General features: G+C 40.9%; 1 protein-coding gene across 2 annotated transcripts in view; it reads left to right on the top strand.

The window, feature by feature from the left end:
* The window catches only part of LOC123866076 (paired box protein Pax-6-like), a 58964-nt gene that overhangs the window by 26645 nt on the left and 15297 nt on the right, over positions 1 to 17022 (top strand). For both annotated transcript variants that reach the window (XM_045907403.1, XM_045907402.1), the window contains exon 3: positions 10277 to 10417. In XM_045907403.1, coding sequence (XP_045763359.1) covers positions 10277 to 10417 — 141 coding nt within the window. The remainder of the gene's footprint in view (positions 1 to 10276; positions 10418 to 17022) is intronic.

Here is a 17022-nt window from a genome sequence, read left to right as displayed (position 1 = left end):
CGTTAAATCTCTGCCATAAATCACTTAAGGTCTGAGCAAAGATAAAGTACACTCTATACATACCCGTGCGATTCCAGACTGGGTGAGTCAGCTAAGCGATAATAATACCTGAATATATAGGCATAAAAAGCATCCCTCTCTCGCCAACAGTATAAGGAAAGTTACATTAGGTTTGGTTTCCTGTTCATGATGACGTCAGTCCTGTATATTATCTTGAAGCCCTGGCAACCATAGCCTATAGACCACTTTGCTGTTAAAGATTCTGATCTATTAGGTGAATGAGTCGGCACTTCCCGCCGGTTAGCGCCAGCCAATATAAAGAGTCGTTTTAATACAAATTTAATCAACTGAATTCAGGCCTTTCTGCGTCGCTTAAAACATGTTGTCCTTCTTTGTAGACGCACCGTGTAATGACTTTAAGCGCCCATAAATGACTGTTGTTTGGAAATTTATTAACTGACGTTTTAGGTACGTATTGTGCCGTTTGTAGGGTCGTGTCCTCAGCCGATGATTAATTATTATTTATTTCTGTTTGAACGATAAAACCTGTAAAGACGGTAAAGTATGAGTTTCTTAATATCCACTTGTATTTTAAGTATAAAATATATAATAATGCATATTATAAAGTCAATCTTGGGAATTTTGCGTTTTTATTGCTGGTAATATTATTTTAATTATATAAGCGAGTAGGTAGATTTCTTTTTTCGCAAAAAAAGTTGCATCAGTAGTTAGAATGATACAATAGATAGTATAGGGTAAGTAATAAAAGAAACCCGTGTAAGTGGATAAACACTGTATTAAATAGAAAAAAACAACCTATTATTGACTACGAGAACAATTTACGCGGCTCCGCTGTCCTGCGCACAGGCACGAGCGACCAGGACGGACTGCCGGGGTGAGCGCCTAGCTACTAGAGGGGTGTGAGGGAAGAGGGGGCTGCATAACGAACCGGCGCTCGCCGCATACGACAGGGGCGTGAAGCGGGGTTCGACCTGGGTACTATATCCTCTCCCTCCAAGCCAGCAGAAGATTCTGGAGCTGGCTTGGGACTAGCTGTTTTCCGGGGCCTACCCTTCTTTCGGGCATGAGTAATGGCCCCACAATCTCCTGTATACGGGGTCAGGAGGCTGGCATGATACTTGCCCCTAGGCGTGCCCTCACCATCGACCACCTCATACGTGGTGGGGGAGATAACCCTACTAACCCGATACGGGCCCTCCCGTCGGGGAGCAAACTTGGAAGTAAAACCTTTCACCGCCTGACTAGCACGATGACTTTCCAGTAGAACGAGGTCACCCTCTTTGTAGGTTGGCCCTGGACGGCGGGCTTTATCCGCGGACTCCTTCCGAAGATCTTGTTGCCGTTCGACTCGCCACTTCACTTCCTGTAGGCGCTCTACGAAGTCCCTCAGGTACGGCGTGATTTGTGGTACGTAGTTCTCCTGCTCTACAACTGCCCTCAGGTCGCAGGCTACATCTAGGGGAGACCGGAACTCGCGCGCAAAGGTTAAATAAGCGGCGGAGTGTCCTGTGCCCTGGTTAGGTGCCGTATTAAGCGCAAAGCGCACCGAAGGTAATGCTTCCGGCCAACGACGATGCTCAGGATCGATCATCATCGCCAGCATCTGTTTCATTTCTCGATTTTTCCGTTCAGCTGGGTTAGCTTCGGGGTGGTACACTGGAGTTAAGTTCTGGTTCACCCCGAGAACGTGCAGGGCCTTCTGCATCACCGCTGAAACGAATTGGACCCCATTGTCCGAGAGGACACGGCGCGGAAACCCATAACGTAGGAACACTTCCTCAATAAGGGCTCTGGCACAACTCTCGGCAGTGGCGTCAGTCAAAGGAATCAATTCCACCCATCTGCTTGCGGTGTCTTCTACAAGGAATATATATTTCTCCCCCTGGCTACCTTTCGGTAGTGGGCCAAATAAGTCCATAGCGAGGACTTCAAACCTTTGGGCTGGGACAGGGGTTTGTAGAAGACCGGCTGGTTTGAGGTTGGTCGGCTTGAACTTCTGACACAAATCACAAGCCTTTAGATAGGTGGTCACGTACTGGCGCATGTTTGGGAAATAGAATCTCTCCTTGATCCGTTTTAGAGTGCGCTCCAGGCCTAAATGACCCGCAGTTGGAGCATCGTGGAGCTGCTTCATGATTTCCGCACGCATAGATTCCGGTACTACCAACTGGGGCTCCTCGGATTCGCAAATCGGATCAAACCGAAATAGAACTCCATTCGAAACATAATATCCGCGATCTGTCCAACGAGTGGCAGCTTCACCGTCTTCGAAGTCTGAAAGTATCTTCGCTATTTCAGGATCTCCGAGCTGAGCAGCGCGCAGCTCTTCGGAGCTACGGTGAGGTAGATCGACGGAGACAGGACAGATGTCGCATGTGGTTTCTACCACGTCATTCCGGGAGGAGTCACAGACGGGACGGCTAAGGGTGTCCGCCACCACATTGACCCGCCCCGGAGTGTACTCAATATTCAGATTAAAAGCCTGAATCTTAAGGGCCCATCGGGCTAAACGACCGCTTGGGGTTTTCAGAGAAAGGAGCCACTTCAGAGGCTGGTGGTCAGATGCCACCTGGACTTGGGCGCCCTCGAGGTACCCTCGAAATTTCTCTAAGGCCCATACCACCGCCAGCGCCTCTTTCTCCGTGGTGGAATAGTTCCGTTCTGCGGAGGTCAATAACCTGCTGGCATACTCAATGGGTTTCTCAGACTTCTGATCCGGGCCTTGCATCAGCACGGCACCCAATGCATAATCACTAGCATCAGTGCGCAATACGAATCCCCGCTCAAAGTCTGGTTGCTGGAGGATCGGACTCGTCGTGAGTCGCCTCTTAAGCTCATTGAATGCTTTGGTCTCCTCCTCTCCCCATTTCCAGGGTCTATCTTTCTTAGTGAGATCCGTCAAAGCGCGGGCAACTTCCGAAAATTGGGGAATAAACTTCCGAAACCAACAACAGGTTTGCAGGAAGCTTCTTAATCCCTTTAGGTTGGTAGGCGGAAGTCTACCCACAATAGCTTCAATTTTCCCGGGATCCGGCTCTATTCCACGGACGGTCACCACGTGCCCTAAAAATGTTACTCTCTCCCTGGCAAACACACATTTTTCACGGTTTGCGCGGAGATGGAATTGTCGCAGGCGGTCGAACACCTGCTGCAAATCGCGCACGTGTGCTTGTAGGTTTTCGGAAATTACTAAAATATCGTCCAAATAAGCTACCACGGCAATATCCTTAAGGCCGGCCCGGAACCGATCCATTAGCCGCTGGAACGTGGACGGCGAGTTCTTCAAGCCAAAGGGCATGCGCCGAAATTGAAATGTTCCAAACGGAGAAACGAAGGCCGTTTTGTGTCGATCCTCTGGGGCCACCTCAACTTGCCAGTAGCCTGATCGCAAGTCGATCGTGGACATCACACAGTTACTTTTGGCAGAAGCCAGTAGATCATCTATTAATGGAAGCGGATACTTGTCCGTTCGTGTTACGGCGTTCAACTTCCTATAGTCTACGCAAAATCTGGTCTCACCATTCTTCTTGGGTACTAGAACCACAGGTGAGGTCCACTCGGACTCAGCTTCCTCGATAACATCAAGTTCTAGCATCTTATCAATTTCCGCTCTTATTATTTCTTTCTTCGCGGGGGTAACCCGATACGGTGGGGTTGAAATGGGCGCGGCGTTCCCTGTATCGATCCTATGCATAGCAAAGGGCGTCGGCCCTCCCCCTGCACCAAAGATTTCTTCATTCTCTTCTAATAGCCTACTCAATTGCTCTTTATCAGCTGGTGATAAGAGAGTGCCTTCGCCTTCACGAAGGGTAACCGCAGCACTAACCACCGCGTGGTTAGTGGTTTCATACATTAGTTCATGGAACTCTGTCGACCGTAACGAAAACCTATTTTTTTTAAAATCAAGTACCATGCCAGCGTCCCTAATAAAATTCATTCCTAATAGGGAGTCTATAGCACCAGGCAAGACCATAAAAAGGGTTGTCACCTCCACTTCCTGCACCTTTACATTTACTAAAGCCGTCTCTACAACCTGGACTCGTTGACTTCCGTCCGCAAAACGCAATTCAGTTTCTACACTATTGAACACTTGGCCATTTGACCTTAAATGCTTTGCTAAACTATCACTAGCCACTGATTGCTTTGCACCGGTATCGAGCAGTGCCGTACCTATAGCCCCGAACACTTCAATGTTAAATATTGGACGCACACGCGGGCTTAGCACGAATTCACCTACGGACACTGATTGAAACGCTGTCGTTGACGGTGGTGGAGTGTTCTTTTCTTTACACGTCTTGCAATTGGATCGTATAACGCCGGGTGCACCGCAACCAAAACATGTTATGGCTGGGCGCAGCTCCGACGCTGCTGCGGCAGGTTCACTCTTGACGGGAGCTGGAGTGAGCTTGTTCTTGATTCGGCGGCAGTCCTCCTTAACGTGGCCGAACATCTTACAAAAAGAGCACCGTGGTCTCGGCTTGCTCTGTGAGGCTTTTTCTGGTTTCACATCAGAAGCTGGTGGAGAAGTTGAAGCCTGTGCCGCAGACGGTGACGGGTAGGCACATGTAGATGTATTTTTCCCAGTGGGAGCCACCGCACTCCCTTCCTCTAGGACCTCCTCTACTACCCGTGCTTGTTGCAGCAGCTCAGTGAACGATGTGAAAGCCGTCCTTACTATCTTCTCACGAATTCTCTTATGGAGTAGCCCATATACCATATCGAGCTGTACTGGATTCTCAGGTAGAGTATTTGGAGCTAACTGGGCAATAAGGGCTCTGACTCTACACACAAAGACATCGGTGCGCTCCTCCCGTTGCTCCCGGCTGAATATCTCCCGATAAATTCTGTGCGGCGGGAGGCGTGGCCCAAACGTTTGCCGAAGTAAGCTTATTGCTTCCTGCCAACTCAAAACTGAATGCTTAACGCCCTGCCACCAGGTCGCTGCAAAGTCCGTCAGTAGCATTGGCAGGCCTCTTAAGGCAATCTCGTCGCTAACGCCAACACACTCCTTATAAATCTGTACAGAGTCTATGAACGCCAGAACATCGGCGACTCCATTGTATCTCGCCGTACATTTAGCTAAATTTGTACTCACAGTCGTTGACGGTGGCAGCGCGCCCTGCGTAGGCGGCTGCGCCCGTAAAGATTGTATGATGAATGCTAGTTGTTGGTTCGTCATTACCACGGGTGCGGCTGTACTCGGTTGAGATGGTAATGCGGCGCCAGGCGGAGCCTGCCCAAACTGTTCCATTTGCTCAACGTCAGGCGGCTCACGCCCGTACAATCGCCCCGGCGACGGCGAGGCCGCGCCGGCGGAGGGCGCGTCGGCGGAGGCGGCGCCCGCTAGCGGCGGCGTCGTCGTCCGCACGTCGACGAATAATTCACCTCCATCTGCCTGCATTGTATCCGCGACAGGTTGCTGCGTACCACGCGAAGCACTACTAGCACGCGACCGTGTTAGCACCATGTCCACATAAGTCTATTACGCACTATACCTATAGTCAACACGCATTCTCGCGAAGTTAATGCACCACAAAAAATAGTAACGTCGGTAGGTACCTAGGCTACCTATCTAGGCCGCCTAGCAACCACAAAGTTCGACAACTGTTCATAAACCACGCGAAGTTAGGTATCTAAGTCATACGTACGCGCGCACGTCGCCGTAGTAACTTGAATGTTTTTCTTAAAACAAGTCCAAACTAGACTTAATACCTAAACACGGAAACACCTTAGTTCAAAAGTTTTATTCACCACACCTGTATTCCAGGCTTCTAGGTACCCTAACTTAATACCTAAATCTAGGTTAGCACAAAGTGTCACTGTCGCTACCCTAAATAAACGTTCGTCGCGGTCCTAGGTAACTATAACATACTAATACCTAGTATCACACAAAGCGTCTCTGTAGGCATCCGACTGTTCACCGACAAATAGGTACCTATTTCTACGTAACGTTCGACGGGCCGTCTATAAATAGACTCCCTACACGAAGCGTTTGCACGGCCCTTGCCGTAGGTAATGTTCACTGATAGCCAATGTTCACCGGTTTACGCCTTGTAACGTCACACCTATCCCACTACCTAGGTAACCTACCCAAGCACTAAGGATGACTAACTGTGAGCACTTACAATCCACTCGTACCCGTAAAGCACTAGATCAGTCTGTTTTGAGCCCGAACTGACAAAACACACACAAAACTGTCCGTAAGTGTCTATACACCTATTCTAGGAATAATAATAAACACTTCGAATGTTCGTGAGTACTGCGTAGTTATCGATTTTTCTAGTCGTGGTTGGGTTTTTTCCATTAACCACTGTCTGAACACTTTACACGGCCCAACGTTGAGCGCCACTTATAGGGTAAGTAATAAAAGAAACCCGTGTAAGTGGATAAACACTGTATTAAATAGAAAAAAACAACCTATTATTGACTACGAGAACAATTTACGCGGCTCCGCTGTCCTGCGCACAGGCACGAGCGACCAGGACGGACTGCCGGGGTGAGCGCCTAGCTACTAGAGGGGTGTGAGGGAAGAGGGGGCTGCATAACGAACCGGCGCTCGCCGCATACGACAGGGGCGTGAAGCGGGGTTCGACCTGGGTACTATAATAGTTACAATAATTTTATTGAATAGTGGAATCATGTGTAAGTATGCCCTATAATTAATATACGTCCAGTGGGTATATTAATTGAGGAGCTGGTGAACAAGACGGTGTAATTACACCTTTGATCAACATTTTTTTCTACAATACTGTCGTTTTAGTCTACTTAATACAAATCTGAACTCATTTCCATATACAAAGGCCTATAATTGACTGCACTGAAAATGAGACCAAAAGTTCATTTCGATCACTGAATACAAACTGAATACAAAAAAGTCATATCCAAGTAGAACCGATTAACACTGTGTTAAAATTGAGTCCAAAGTTTGTGATTTCTATTAGTAAACAGTAGGTATCATGATTACAGCAAAGTTTCCACAGCTTTCTTTCAGTTTTCTGTTTCTGTAAAATTGTATATCGTGCAATTACCTACACCATTTTGTTAGCCAGCATCTCAATTGTTCTAAGAGTTTGGCTTTCTTTGAATTGATTCCCTATAAATAAACCTTCAATAATGGAAACACTATTAATAGAGATTACAGCAAAAAGGAAGTAGGCTCGGCCGCGTTTCGCGCAATAACAACAATTTCAGATACCTCACACGATTCGCTTGCGCCTAGGCAACAGCAAGTAATTGGCTCCGGTCATGCTAGGTTCCTAGCCGATTTAATTACCGCAAAATGATCAGTGTGCCGGCCTCCCGCAATTTACCTATCAATCAAAACGCAGCTAAAGGAGAGCGGCTAGCTAGTCTAACCAGGAATAGTATTCCACTACTATAGGTAGGTGTAAGTTTCAATCATTAATAAATATACGGAATGGTGAAAGGCAACGTTGAAACTCAAATGTAGCTATACTCAATGTAGGTAAATGAAAGAATTTCAATCAATAGGTTGATAGGTTGTGGAGATAAAATAAGGGAAAGGGGTTATTATTTTTATTTATAATTCCTTAAAATAACCCTAAAGATTCATTGAAACAATGTCAAAATTATTATAAGGATAGGTAATAGGTTGTATTAAGAATTTTTTTTTACCGGTTTGTCAATATTTTCCTATTTAAAAATTGAGAACTATCGTTTTGAATTGTTGAAAGTGCTACACGAACAATAGACCGTACATTAACTGTATACCTACTGAATAGATTTGAATACTCTTGGTTGGTGTTCAGGATTATTATTTTAATCCCCAAAAATAATAGGGGTCTGGGAATTAAAAATTTATTTCACTTTATTTAATCTAAGTCCTTTGTTTAATCGAAAGTCAAATTTAAACCGTTATTGACAATTCTTTTTTCTTTATAAACTCTTTCTTTCTTTCTTTAATAAATAATATCAATTCTTTACTTGTCAGATTGGCTCCTTTTATGGTGAAGATCTGATGAATAAGTAGTTTCGGAGATGGAGTCGGAACTCTTCAACGTGCAATGGTTGCGATTAGAGTAATAATAATAAAAATTGCTTAGTAAAAGTAGATTTATAACCAAACATAATACCATACAAATTATAACATTACCTTTTGTTCCCTATTAGTAACAGGTTGGATTCCAATATAAACAAGTGTAGGTAAATTAAAAGTAGGTAAAATTTATAACACCCCCGACAAGTGAAGGTTACAGTAACTAGAAAAGAGCTGGTAACTTTCAAACAGTTGAACCGATTTTCTTGGATTATAGCTAAGAACACTCTCGATTAAGCCACCTTTTAAACAACAAAAATACAAAACTAAAAGCGGTACATCAGTTTAAGAGCTACGATGCCACAGACAGATACACAGATACACACGTCAAACTTATAACAACCCTCTTTTTGGGTCGGGGGTTAAAAAATTGATAGGTATCTTGGTAGGTAAATTTCATATGTCGATAGAATAGGTGAAGCTACTACAATCCTAATTAGGCACCTCCCGCAGTCCTTATTATAATGAGTTAATCAGACTACTGTGGGAGACAGAAATCCTTTCGAGAGCAGTTTTCCCATAAACTCGTTTTAAGGAAAAACAATCACTATGGCCATTAAGTTCAACGTGGTTGTTATGCTAAAAGCTAAAAAGTTCCGCAGAGCAGCATACGTGTTAAACGCAGAGCGTCTTTTTGCATTTCTCGCCATTTTCGGTCTTAAGCTTTAGTTTTATCAAGACATAAAGACCCTTATGAATTCATCGTGAATGGCGTTGACAAAAATGAGAATATAAATAATGTGATGAATTATTCAGCGTGATCGGTATGGAGGGCCGTTGTTTGTGAGGTAAAAACGTTTCGCGCGCCCGTTCGACGGAATGCTGCCTCCGATGCCTTTTTGTGTAATTGTCTCGAAGCACGCACTCATCCATTATCTACTAACTGATTTAGGAATTACAGAATCCAACAATTTTTTGCCTAGACCTCGGCTCCAGCTAATTTATGCTGAATTTGCAATTCACGCTGTGAAGTTTCAATTTTATATCCAATTACAAAACCGATTAAAAAGCGCCCCGCGTTAATAAGCTACTTAATTAAATAACCGATTAAATTGTGTTCAAGCTCGTAACAGGTTATAAAAGCAATTATTACAACTGAATAATTTCCTAGTATCGATCGGTCAGTTCAGTGTAGGTAAGCTTTCCAGAAACTAATTGTGCTTGACGCATGTTTATTTATTAATCTAACTAGGTACCTACTGTAACCGATCATTATATTTCTATTTCTCTATATTCACTCACATTCAGATCACTAGATAGATATAATTAACTCGATTGCACACATTCAAACCAATTTTTGTATTAAATAAAGCATAAGTAATATTATACGGTGTTTTTACGCAAAGATCCAAATATTGAATTGCTCCTCCAAGACATTATATGACATAATCGGAATTCCGAACCATTCGTCCTCCGTGGGAGTGTTTGAAATTATTTTTTGTTGATCCAGCTTGAATAAAACGCCAATTATAGTGCATATAGCACTAAGTTAAATTGATCTGGATATCGATAAGGGGTGCTGCATAGTGTGCAATACGTTAACACTCGTATTATGTTTAACACGAAATAAAAAAGTTACTTAATTCGTAAAAAGTTAGTCTAACCATAAAACAAATTAAAGATTCTCGTCTCGCTGCGCCGCCTTCATTTGGCCGATGTCATTGTATCTATAATTAATACTAATTTGCAGTTTTCATTGTTATTCCGCACTGCAGCTTTGATTATCAAACTTTTTTAAAGAAAGCACGTCCACCTTCCCTTTGAAAGCTGAAGCGGTAACGTGTGACAGATTTCGCGAAAGTAATTTGAGCCCTAATCCACTGCAATAAGTTCTAAAAGCACTTACACGTCGCTACCTCAAATGATCAGTGAGCAGGGCATTGCGACAACAGTTTGCGTTTACTCACGTTTGGCGCTCAATGAAATTGCATCAATCGGTACCGTGCCGCTATTATCGGTATTTTTATTAAAGGTTTAATTTGATTTAGTATTACTTTTTTTCTGCTCAAAAATTTTCAGGTGTCAGTTTTTCAATTATTGTCCGAAGGGCTATTTTCTTTAGATGTTTGCTCACTGTACACTGATAAAAGAGCGCGTAATTATTTTAATTTGATATTAATTGCCGACAGGATACGGACGGGTCCTTGTACAGAATATTAAAGACTATGAGCGTGTTTTATCGAAAGTGTTAAATTACAGGCACTCTTCGACCTCCGGGGCTAATCGGTGGGAGCAAACCGAAAGTTGCGACGCCGGCGGTTGTTTCCAAGATAGAGCAGTACAAAAGGGAAAACCCAACGATCTTCGCGTGGGAGATTCGCGAGAGACTCATTTCTGAAGGTAAGCAACAATGATCTCAGTTAGATAATAATGGTGAAAGATTTTGTATAAGTCAGGAGCTAAATGTACCGTCTTTACGTATAATATCATGAGCGCCTCGAGCGATCACGTTTGCCCGAGCCCGTAGCTGCACATTCGTCTTCTTTTCAAAATTACGCATTTTAAGTTAACAAAATAGCGACAACATAAATTAAACTAAACAGGTGTGAAATTAAAATTTTTATTCACCCGTGACATGTGGTAGGCACCACGCATTCCACCAGGCAACCACTCTCCTGTGCCTAGACCTTGTTCACTTAGTGTCTATCAACTAGGTAGGTACTCGTCGAGATAAATACAACGAGTAAACTCGGTAGACCTATGTTTAATAGTGCTGAGTTGCTGAGACCACTGAAACTCATATCACTTTGAACACCAACTATTCATCGAGATCAAGTAATAAGCCTAACCACGATATTATCTGCTGTAAGTTCTTCAGGAGTTAGGTAATTTGCAGACTGTTCTGGTTGCAGCATCAGGTCAAGGTTTCCTTATTATTTTAGTTTCATTAAGATAACTTAGAGTGTCTACCAAACTTTTAAGGATTACCGTTATAAATTACCGTCTTTTTTCAAGTTTTAAAAATAAACCTACCTAATTTGTGCAAGTACTTAGATGATATTATGTTCAATGTCATGTCAGTCTTTAATCGAGGTGAAGTTGATACAACACATTATTACAATAATTATAATGTCAAGTCTCGATCCAGCTCTATTATTAAGAAAATAAGCATTAACAATCAATAGAGGAATTATAACCAACGCTCGCATTTAATGGTTGACAAGTTTCTGAGAACACTGTGCTAGGCTACATATTAGGTTCTATCATATACCTAGTAGGCCTGACCAAAGTCCGTTGTAGTAATGCTTACTATAGTGAAATGATTGTGACGTAGTATAGACAGGCAGACAAACTTAATGTTTATTTGTAGGCTGAAAATGACTTCTCTACGTCTAACTAAAAAGTAGTTACGTCTAACTGGAGACAATAATCTACAACAATTATTGCCATATAATTGCATAATAATAATCGTTATTTTTAGAAAGGTAGTAAATAACTCTGCCAGTTACAAGTCATTAATCCGTCGATTCGAAATCAAAGAGCAAGACAATTTGAAACTGATGCGGTTTGAATTACATTTCTGTTGTCTCAAGTTGAATCCACAAATAAAAATACTGTAGGTAGGTTTCTGACATATCTTATGTAAAAATGAAAACCTACTTGTTGTTGTACCTATACATGCTATTAAAATGCACCGCTACTTTTTAATTATTATCTACCATAAAAAAATTATGAGCGAATACAGTAAAAGTTTATTATTTTAAATGTGCAATTAGATTTATTTTTTAACCCCCGACCCAAAGTGTTATAAGTTTGACGTGTGTATCTGTGTATCTGTGTGTCTGTGTATCTGTGTATCTGTGTATCTGTGTGTCTGTGTATCTGTGTATCTGTCTGTGGCATCGTAGCGCCTAAACGAATGAACCGATTTTAATTTAGTTTTTTTTGTTTGAAAGGTGGCTTGATCGAGAGTGTTCTTAGCTATAATCTAAAAAAATTGGTTCAGCCGTTTAAGAGTTATCAGCTCTTTTCTAGTTTTCTTGTAGAAAAGAAGGTTAGTTAACCGTTAGGTTCATAATATTATGTCAATAGACAAACGTCAAGCTGTCAAGATGGACGTTGCCTAAATACATAATTATTTATTTGAAAATGATGTTTTGGAAAACTCAAATACTTTGGATCGTCGGGTTATAAATTTTTAATTTACACTTGTCTTTAATTTAGACTAATATTTTTAAAATATGAATAAATTATGGACATACTACTACAACTAATACCAGATCACGACAGAGAACTTCTAACAAAACTTCGAGGCTTGACGTCACTGGCAAGTCTCCAATGTTAGTAGGTAGGTACATTATTTTGACGCAGGTAGCCCTAAGGTATGATTTTTCGTCACCATAGCCTAATATTTGACATATCGTCAATTCAGGATCAAACTGAGAGTTACCTTACTCTTGGTCACTCTAACACTAGCCTATTGATACCCTCTTTCTGGTTCAGTCGGGTGAAAAGTTTTTTGGATAAGACAACCACTATCGACTAGAAGCCCAGCACAGTCTTTGTGACAAATCTGTTTTGCAGCTCGATAAAAATTCGTGGCTTGGTTTTAGTAGTTACACGGCAACAGCGGAGAGATTGACCTATTCTAAAACATTTTTATTCCTGTTCAAGAACTGTTCAACTATTGACCCGACTCAAATACTGTCCAGTGCCTAGTAAATGTGTTAAGTTAAATATTAATTAGTGATAGCCTCTTGCTTAAGAATTCGGCTTCCTATACCTATGGGAGATCTGGGGGTTCAATCCTGGGTATGTATTGTCATATCAGGGGGCACGGCAGTGCCCCCGCCAAGACGAGCCAAACGGCGGCCGGGGCGCTACGTACCTTTTTCTCGAATACATATTATATCCTTTAACTTTTCGGAGTTACGAGTAACTGCGTTTTAAGTAAGTAATTAAATATTAAGAAAAACATCGCGAGGAAACCTCCATGCCTGGGAAACTCTCTATAATTTTCTCAGAGGTTTGTGAAGTCTGCCATTGTGCATGAACCAATAAATTAATCACATTAACTTCAACCTAACGTGTTTAGCTAACAAGGTCAGAGGTAATAGGCGCACGGTTATCCACGCAGCCACTAATAGCTCGATATCCAATTAGGCGATTTGACCACTTGTGTATTGAACTTTCAGTCGTGTCAATACGTTTTGGTGGGTCAGCTGGTAAAGCCAACGAAGTGCAACCCCGAATATGGTCTATTAGTTTCGGTGATGGCTGCCGGCTTACCGACAACGGATACGTTGTAATATGAGATAGAGGTTTGGGCGACCTATGAAAAAAAACCAGCCGCTTAAAACGTCGTAGGCTGCTCTAGGTGGTATATACGAGTACATATACCCACTGATCCTGTTACGTTAACACCGTACCTTCTTATACACGGAAATTAAAAGACGAGAAAAGAATTGTTTAAAAATTCCCAACAGCTTTACCAAACTTGATACAGAAATCTATGCAAATAAGTTTACATTTTAGTTTAAATAAAATCTATTCAGAATTTTGAAAATATGTAGTTTAATTTGAGGTAAGGTTTTCTATTGCAATCCGTGAGCTTATATATGTACCTACCTACTCGTAGTTATAACTTGAATATTAATTACAATTAGGCAGGTTTGTGGCAACCTTCATGTTTTTTGAAATTGTGTTTAGTTTTTCATAACAATATTACTTATTATTTTGTACAATAAAGAAAAAAAGCTATTTTATTTTTAAAATTCAGTTAAGAGTAATCTAAGTAAACTCAGACTCAAAACATTTATTTGAATTGGGTAAGTTCGTACCTACCATTGTACACTTGTTGATTGTCAATAATTGTGGAATTTGTAAGTTAATGTGATAATGATAAGATACCTAAAGGAATGCCATCAACGCTTTTGAGGATCGCTCAACTAATTAGGAAATAAAATCCGCTAATTAATTCCGAAATCGTAAACACGACTTCGTTTATTTAGGCGCAGTTTAATTAAACCCGTTGAAGCGTAAAGGCACATTTTTATGAGAGTGCTACGATTTCCAGAATTTATATTCTTAAAATAATAATAAAAAATCGGTCAAGTGCGAGTCGGACTCGCACACGAAGGATTCCGTACCATCGTACAACAAATAATACTTCTTTTTTTTTAATTTTCATGGTGGTGATTTTGAAATTCCTATTATTTGTTGTTATAGCGGCAATAGAAATACACATTCTGTGAAAATTTCAAACCTCTACTTTTACGGTTCTCGAGATACAGCTCGTTGACAGACAGATGGAGAGGCGGACGGACGGACAGACGGGCAGCGGAGTCAGGTTGAAATCTATAGAGCGCAGTTTGACTTTGCTTAGACTTAAGTTTCAGTTAGAACGAGACAGATTTATGCCAGCGTTATAACGCTGTCTCGTTTTAACTCTAAGTAAGGTCTGAGCAAAGTCAAAGTACGCTCTATAGGCTGAGCGGACTTTGACTTTGCTCTTACTTAAGATTCAGTTAAAATGAGACAGATGTATAACTTTTACATTTTTTGTCGTTTTAACTCTAAGTAAAGTCTGAGCAAAGTCAAAGTACGCTCTAAGTATAAATCTCAGCCTAAGTAATCAAGTCCCGTTGGCACCATAGCAAGCACTGGTAGGAAACCTTAGTATGTAAATATGTATATAAAAAGGACTTTTAAGGCTTTACATTAAGTAAATCTATCTGTTTACAATAAAACTATACTATGTCTATTGGAAAATATGCCCAAAACAGTTTCATTTTTATTTTTGTGGTTTTTGATCGAGCCTCATGCTGAAACTACTGAATGGATTTGAATGATATTCGGCATGTCTATATATTATAATGGGCAATCTTGACTAACATAGTATATGATATTTTTATCAAAAAAAAAAGAGAGTTCCTTTTTTTAAATGTTATACTTACTTCGTTATACCTACTCACACAAATTTTATACTTATACAATTTGAATTGACGTTAAACGATCAATGAACAATCATTTTGAATAACCATCATCAACAAACCTTAGGCGCAATCGCACTGCTGAACCGATGTCATTTGGTGAAGATCTAATGAATAATAACGTAGATGGAGGACGGAACTCCTCAATTGATTACAGAAAATTACTCGCATAACACTTTTCACAATACTTAGGTACATAATAGACACATTATTGAATTCATACCACATACATGAGGGTCTTGTCCGTTAGGCATTAAAAGTATAATATATTGGTAGGGGTTTTCCTGGATCAATTTTTATGAAGTGGGCTTCCATACCCTCTTGCAAATGACTTTATTATGAGAATATGATTTCGACTCTTAGGTTCAACGGTTATAAAATATAAGGGTAGTGATAGTAACTGGGGCTGACGACGGGCCCCATCCTGCAAACCTCCGAAATTGGTCATCCATCCATTTATGGACTTGTTATTTAGGGTCAACGTTGCTCTAACAAGAATGGATTTTCATAAATTCCACGTGTGTCTGCGAAGTCTTTTAAAGCTTGAAGTGATTGTGTGTTAGTCTATACCTAAATATTATTTAAATTCCCCCTTCGTTTGATATTTTAATATTTTCTATACAACGGTTCCTTTCTATGAATACTAATACAAGTATAGTTATTATAGGCAATCAATGTTTAGGGACAGGTTATTTAAAGTTAAAGGTGATGGCAATGTTTCGTGAGAGATCACTGTCACGCGTATCTCTCTTTTATCTCAGTCGTGTAGACAAAATACACCTTAAATGATTAAAGCATTTATATTATATAGTGTGTTGTACAGTATCATGTTGATTAAAAATGCGGATTACGAAAACGGCACACACATCTGAAAGAACATGATGGGCGGTTTTAGCTTTGAGGCCAACGAGCCAATTGCGATAATTGCACCAACGACACCTCTTGCGCCCTGCGCGATGCTACAAAACCAGCTCTATTGCACCTCCGCGCAACAACGTAAATTAACCCATAATAACGACCCATAAGGAGTGAAATTCCATGCTCTTAAATGGAATTCGAACTTCCTCGTGAATTCTTTTGCAGTTCTCTAGTACAGAGCAAGTAGGGTGTGCGTGAGTCTGTTAAACAGGTTTCGCTTATGAGACCATTTCTGGTTTACGATATCATTGAAGACCGGATTAGGAGACGATAACATTCTAGATAGGAAGCTCTGCAAAACCGAGCCGTTAATTTAGTAATAGGTAGGTACCTAGTTGGTTATTCCACAGGTGGTAGGTACTTTTTTTTTTCGTGGGCAAATTACCTATTGTAACTTTCAAATAGATCACACGTAGGGTCAATACCAATGATGTTAATGAATATGATGCAAAAATATGAATGAACCTATAGACTGTGAACTAACAAGATAGATCGTATCCTATCTCAAATGGATGATTTCACTATATGCCATTTCATACTCCGGAGTTCCACACAGTTTTGTCGTTTGGAACAAAAATTTGAAAAGCACGTGTACTTACTAGCGAGGCTTACCTACAGTGGCAGGCGAATAGCTACAATCACTATTTGAATGAAATATGCAAATAAGTTATTTCCTTCATCCTGTGAAGTTGTTAAAATTGAAATAGTAGGTACCTACTAAGTAGTACATAGCACTATTTTTCGAATGAATTTCGAAAATCTATTTTCATAAACTTTTCATCCATCCTATTTAGGTAGGTAGGTACTTTACCCAAAATCTAGGCGTATATAACTACTCGCACTTCAAATTGCTGTCAAAATATTAAATAACCAATCATTAGAAATGAAATAAATATTATCGATTCAAATAAATCGATTGAGTCGATATAAAATTAGTTGAAAGAAATTAATGCCTTGTAAAAAATAACTCGCATTTGTAGTATGTTTCAATTTCATTTCAAGCCAGAGCAACTATTACGCTAATAGCCTAGAGCCCCGCATGAGACTTAAAAATATAGTATTTCTTTTAAATAAAATTAAAGTAAGCAGTAAGTG

Source organism: Maniola jurtina, chromosome 6 (genome assembly GCF_905333055.1).
Source record: "Maniola jurtina chromosome 6, ilManJurt1.1, whole genome shotgun sequence".
Taxonomy (NCBI): Eukaryota; Metazoa; Arthropoda; class Insecta; order Lepidoptera; family Nymphalidae; genus Maniola; species Maniola jurtina.
Note: the sequence above shows the minus strand (reverse complement) of the source record. Positions and strands in the feature narration are given on the sequence as shown.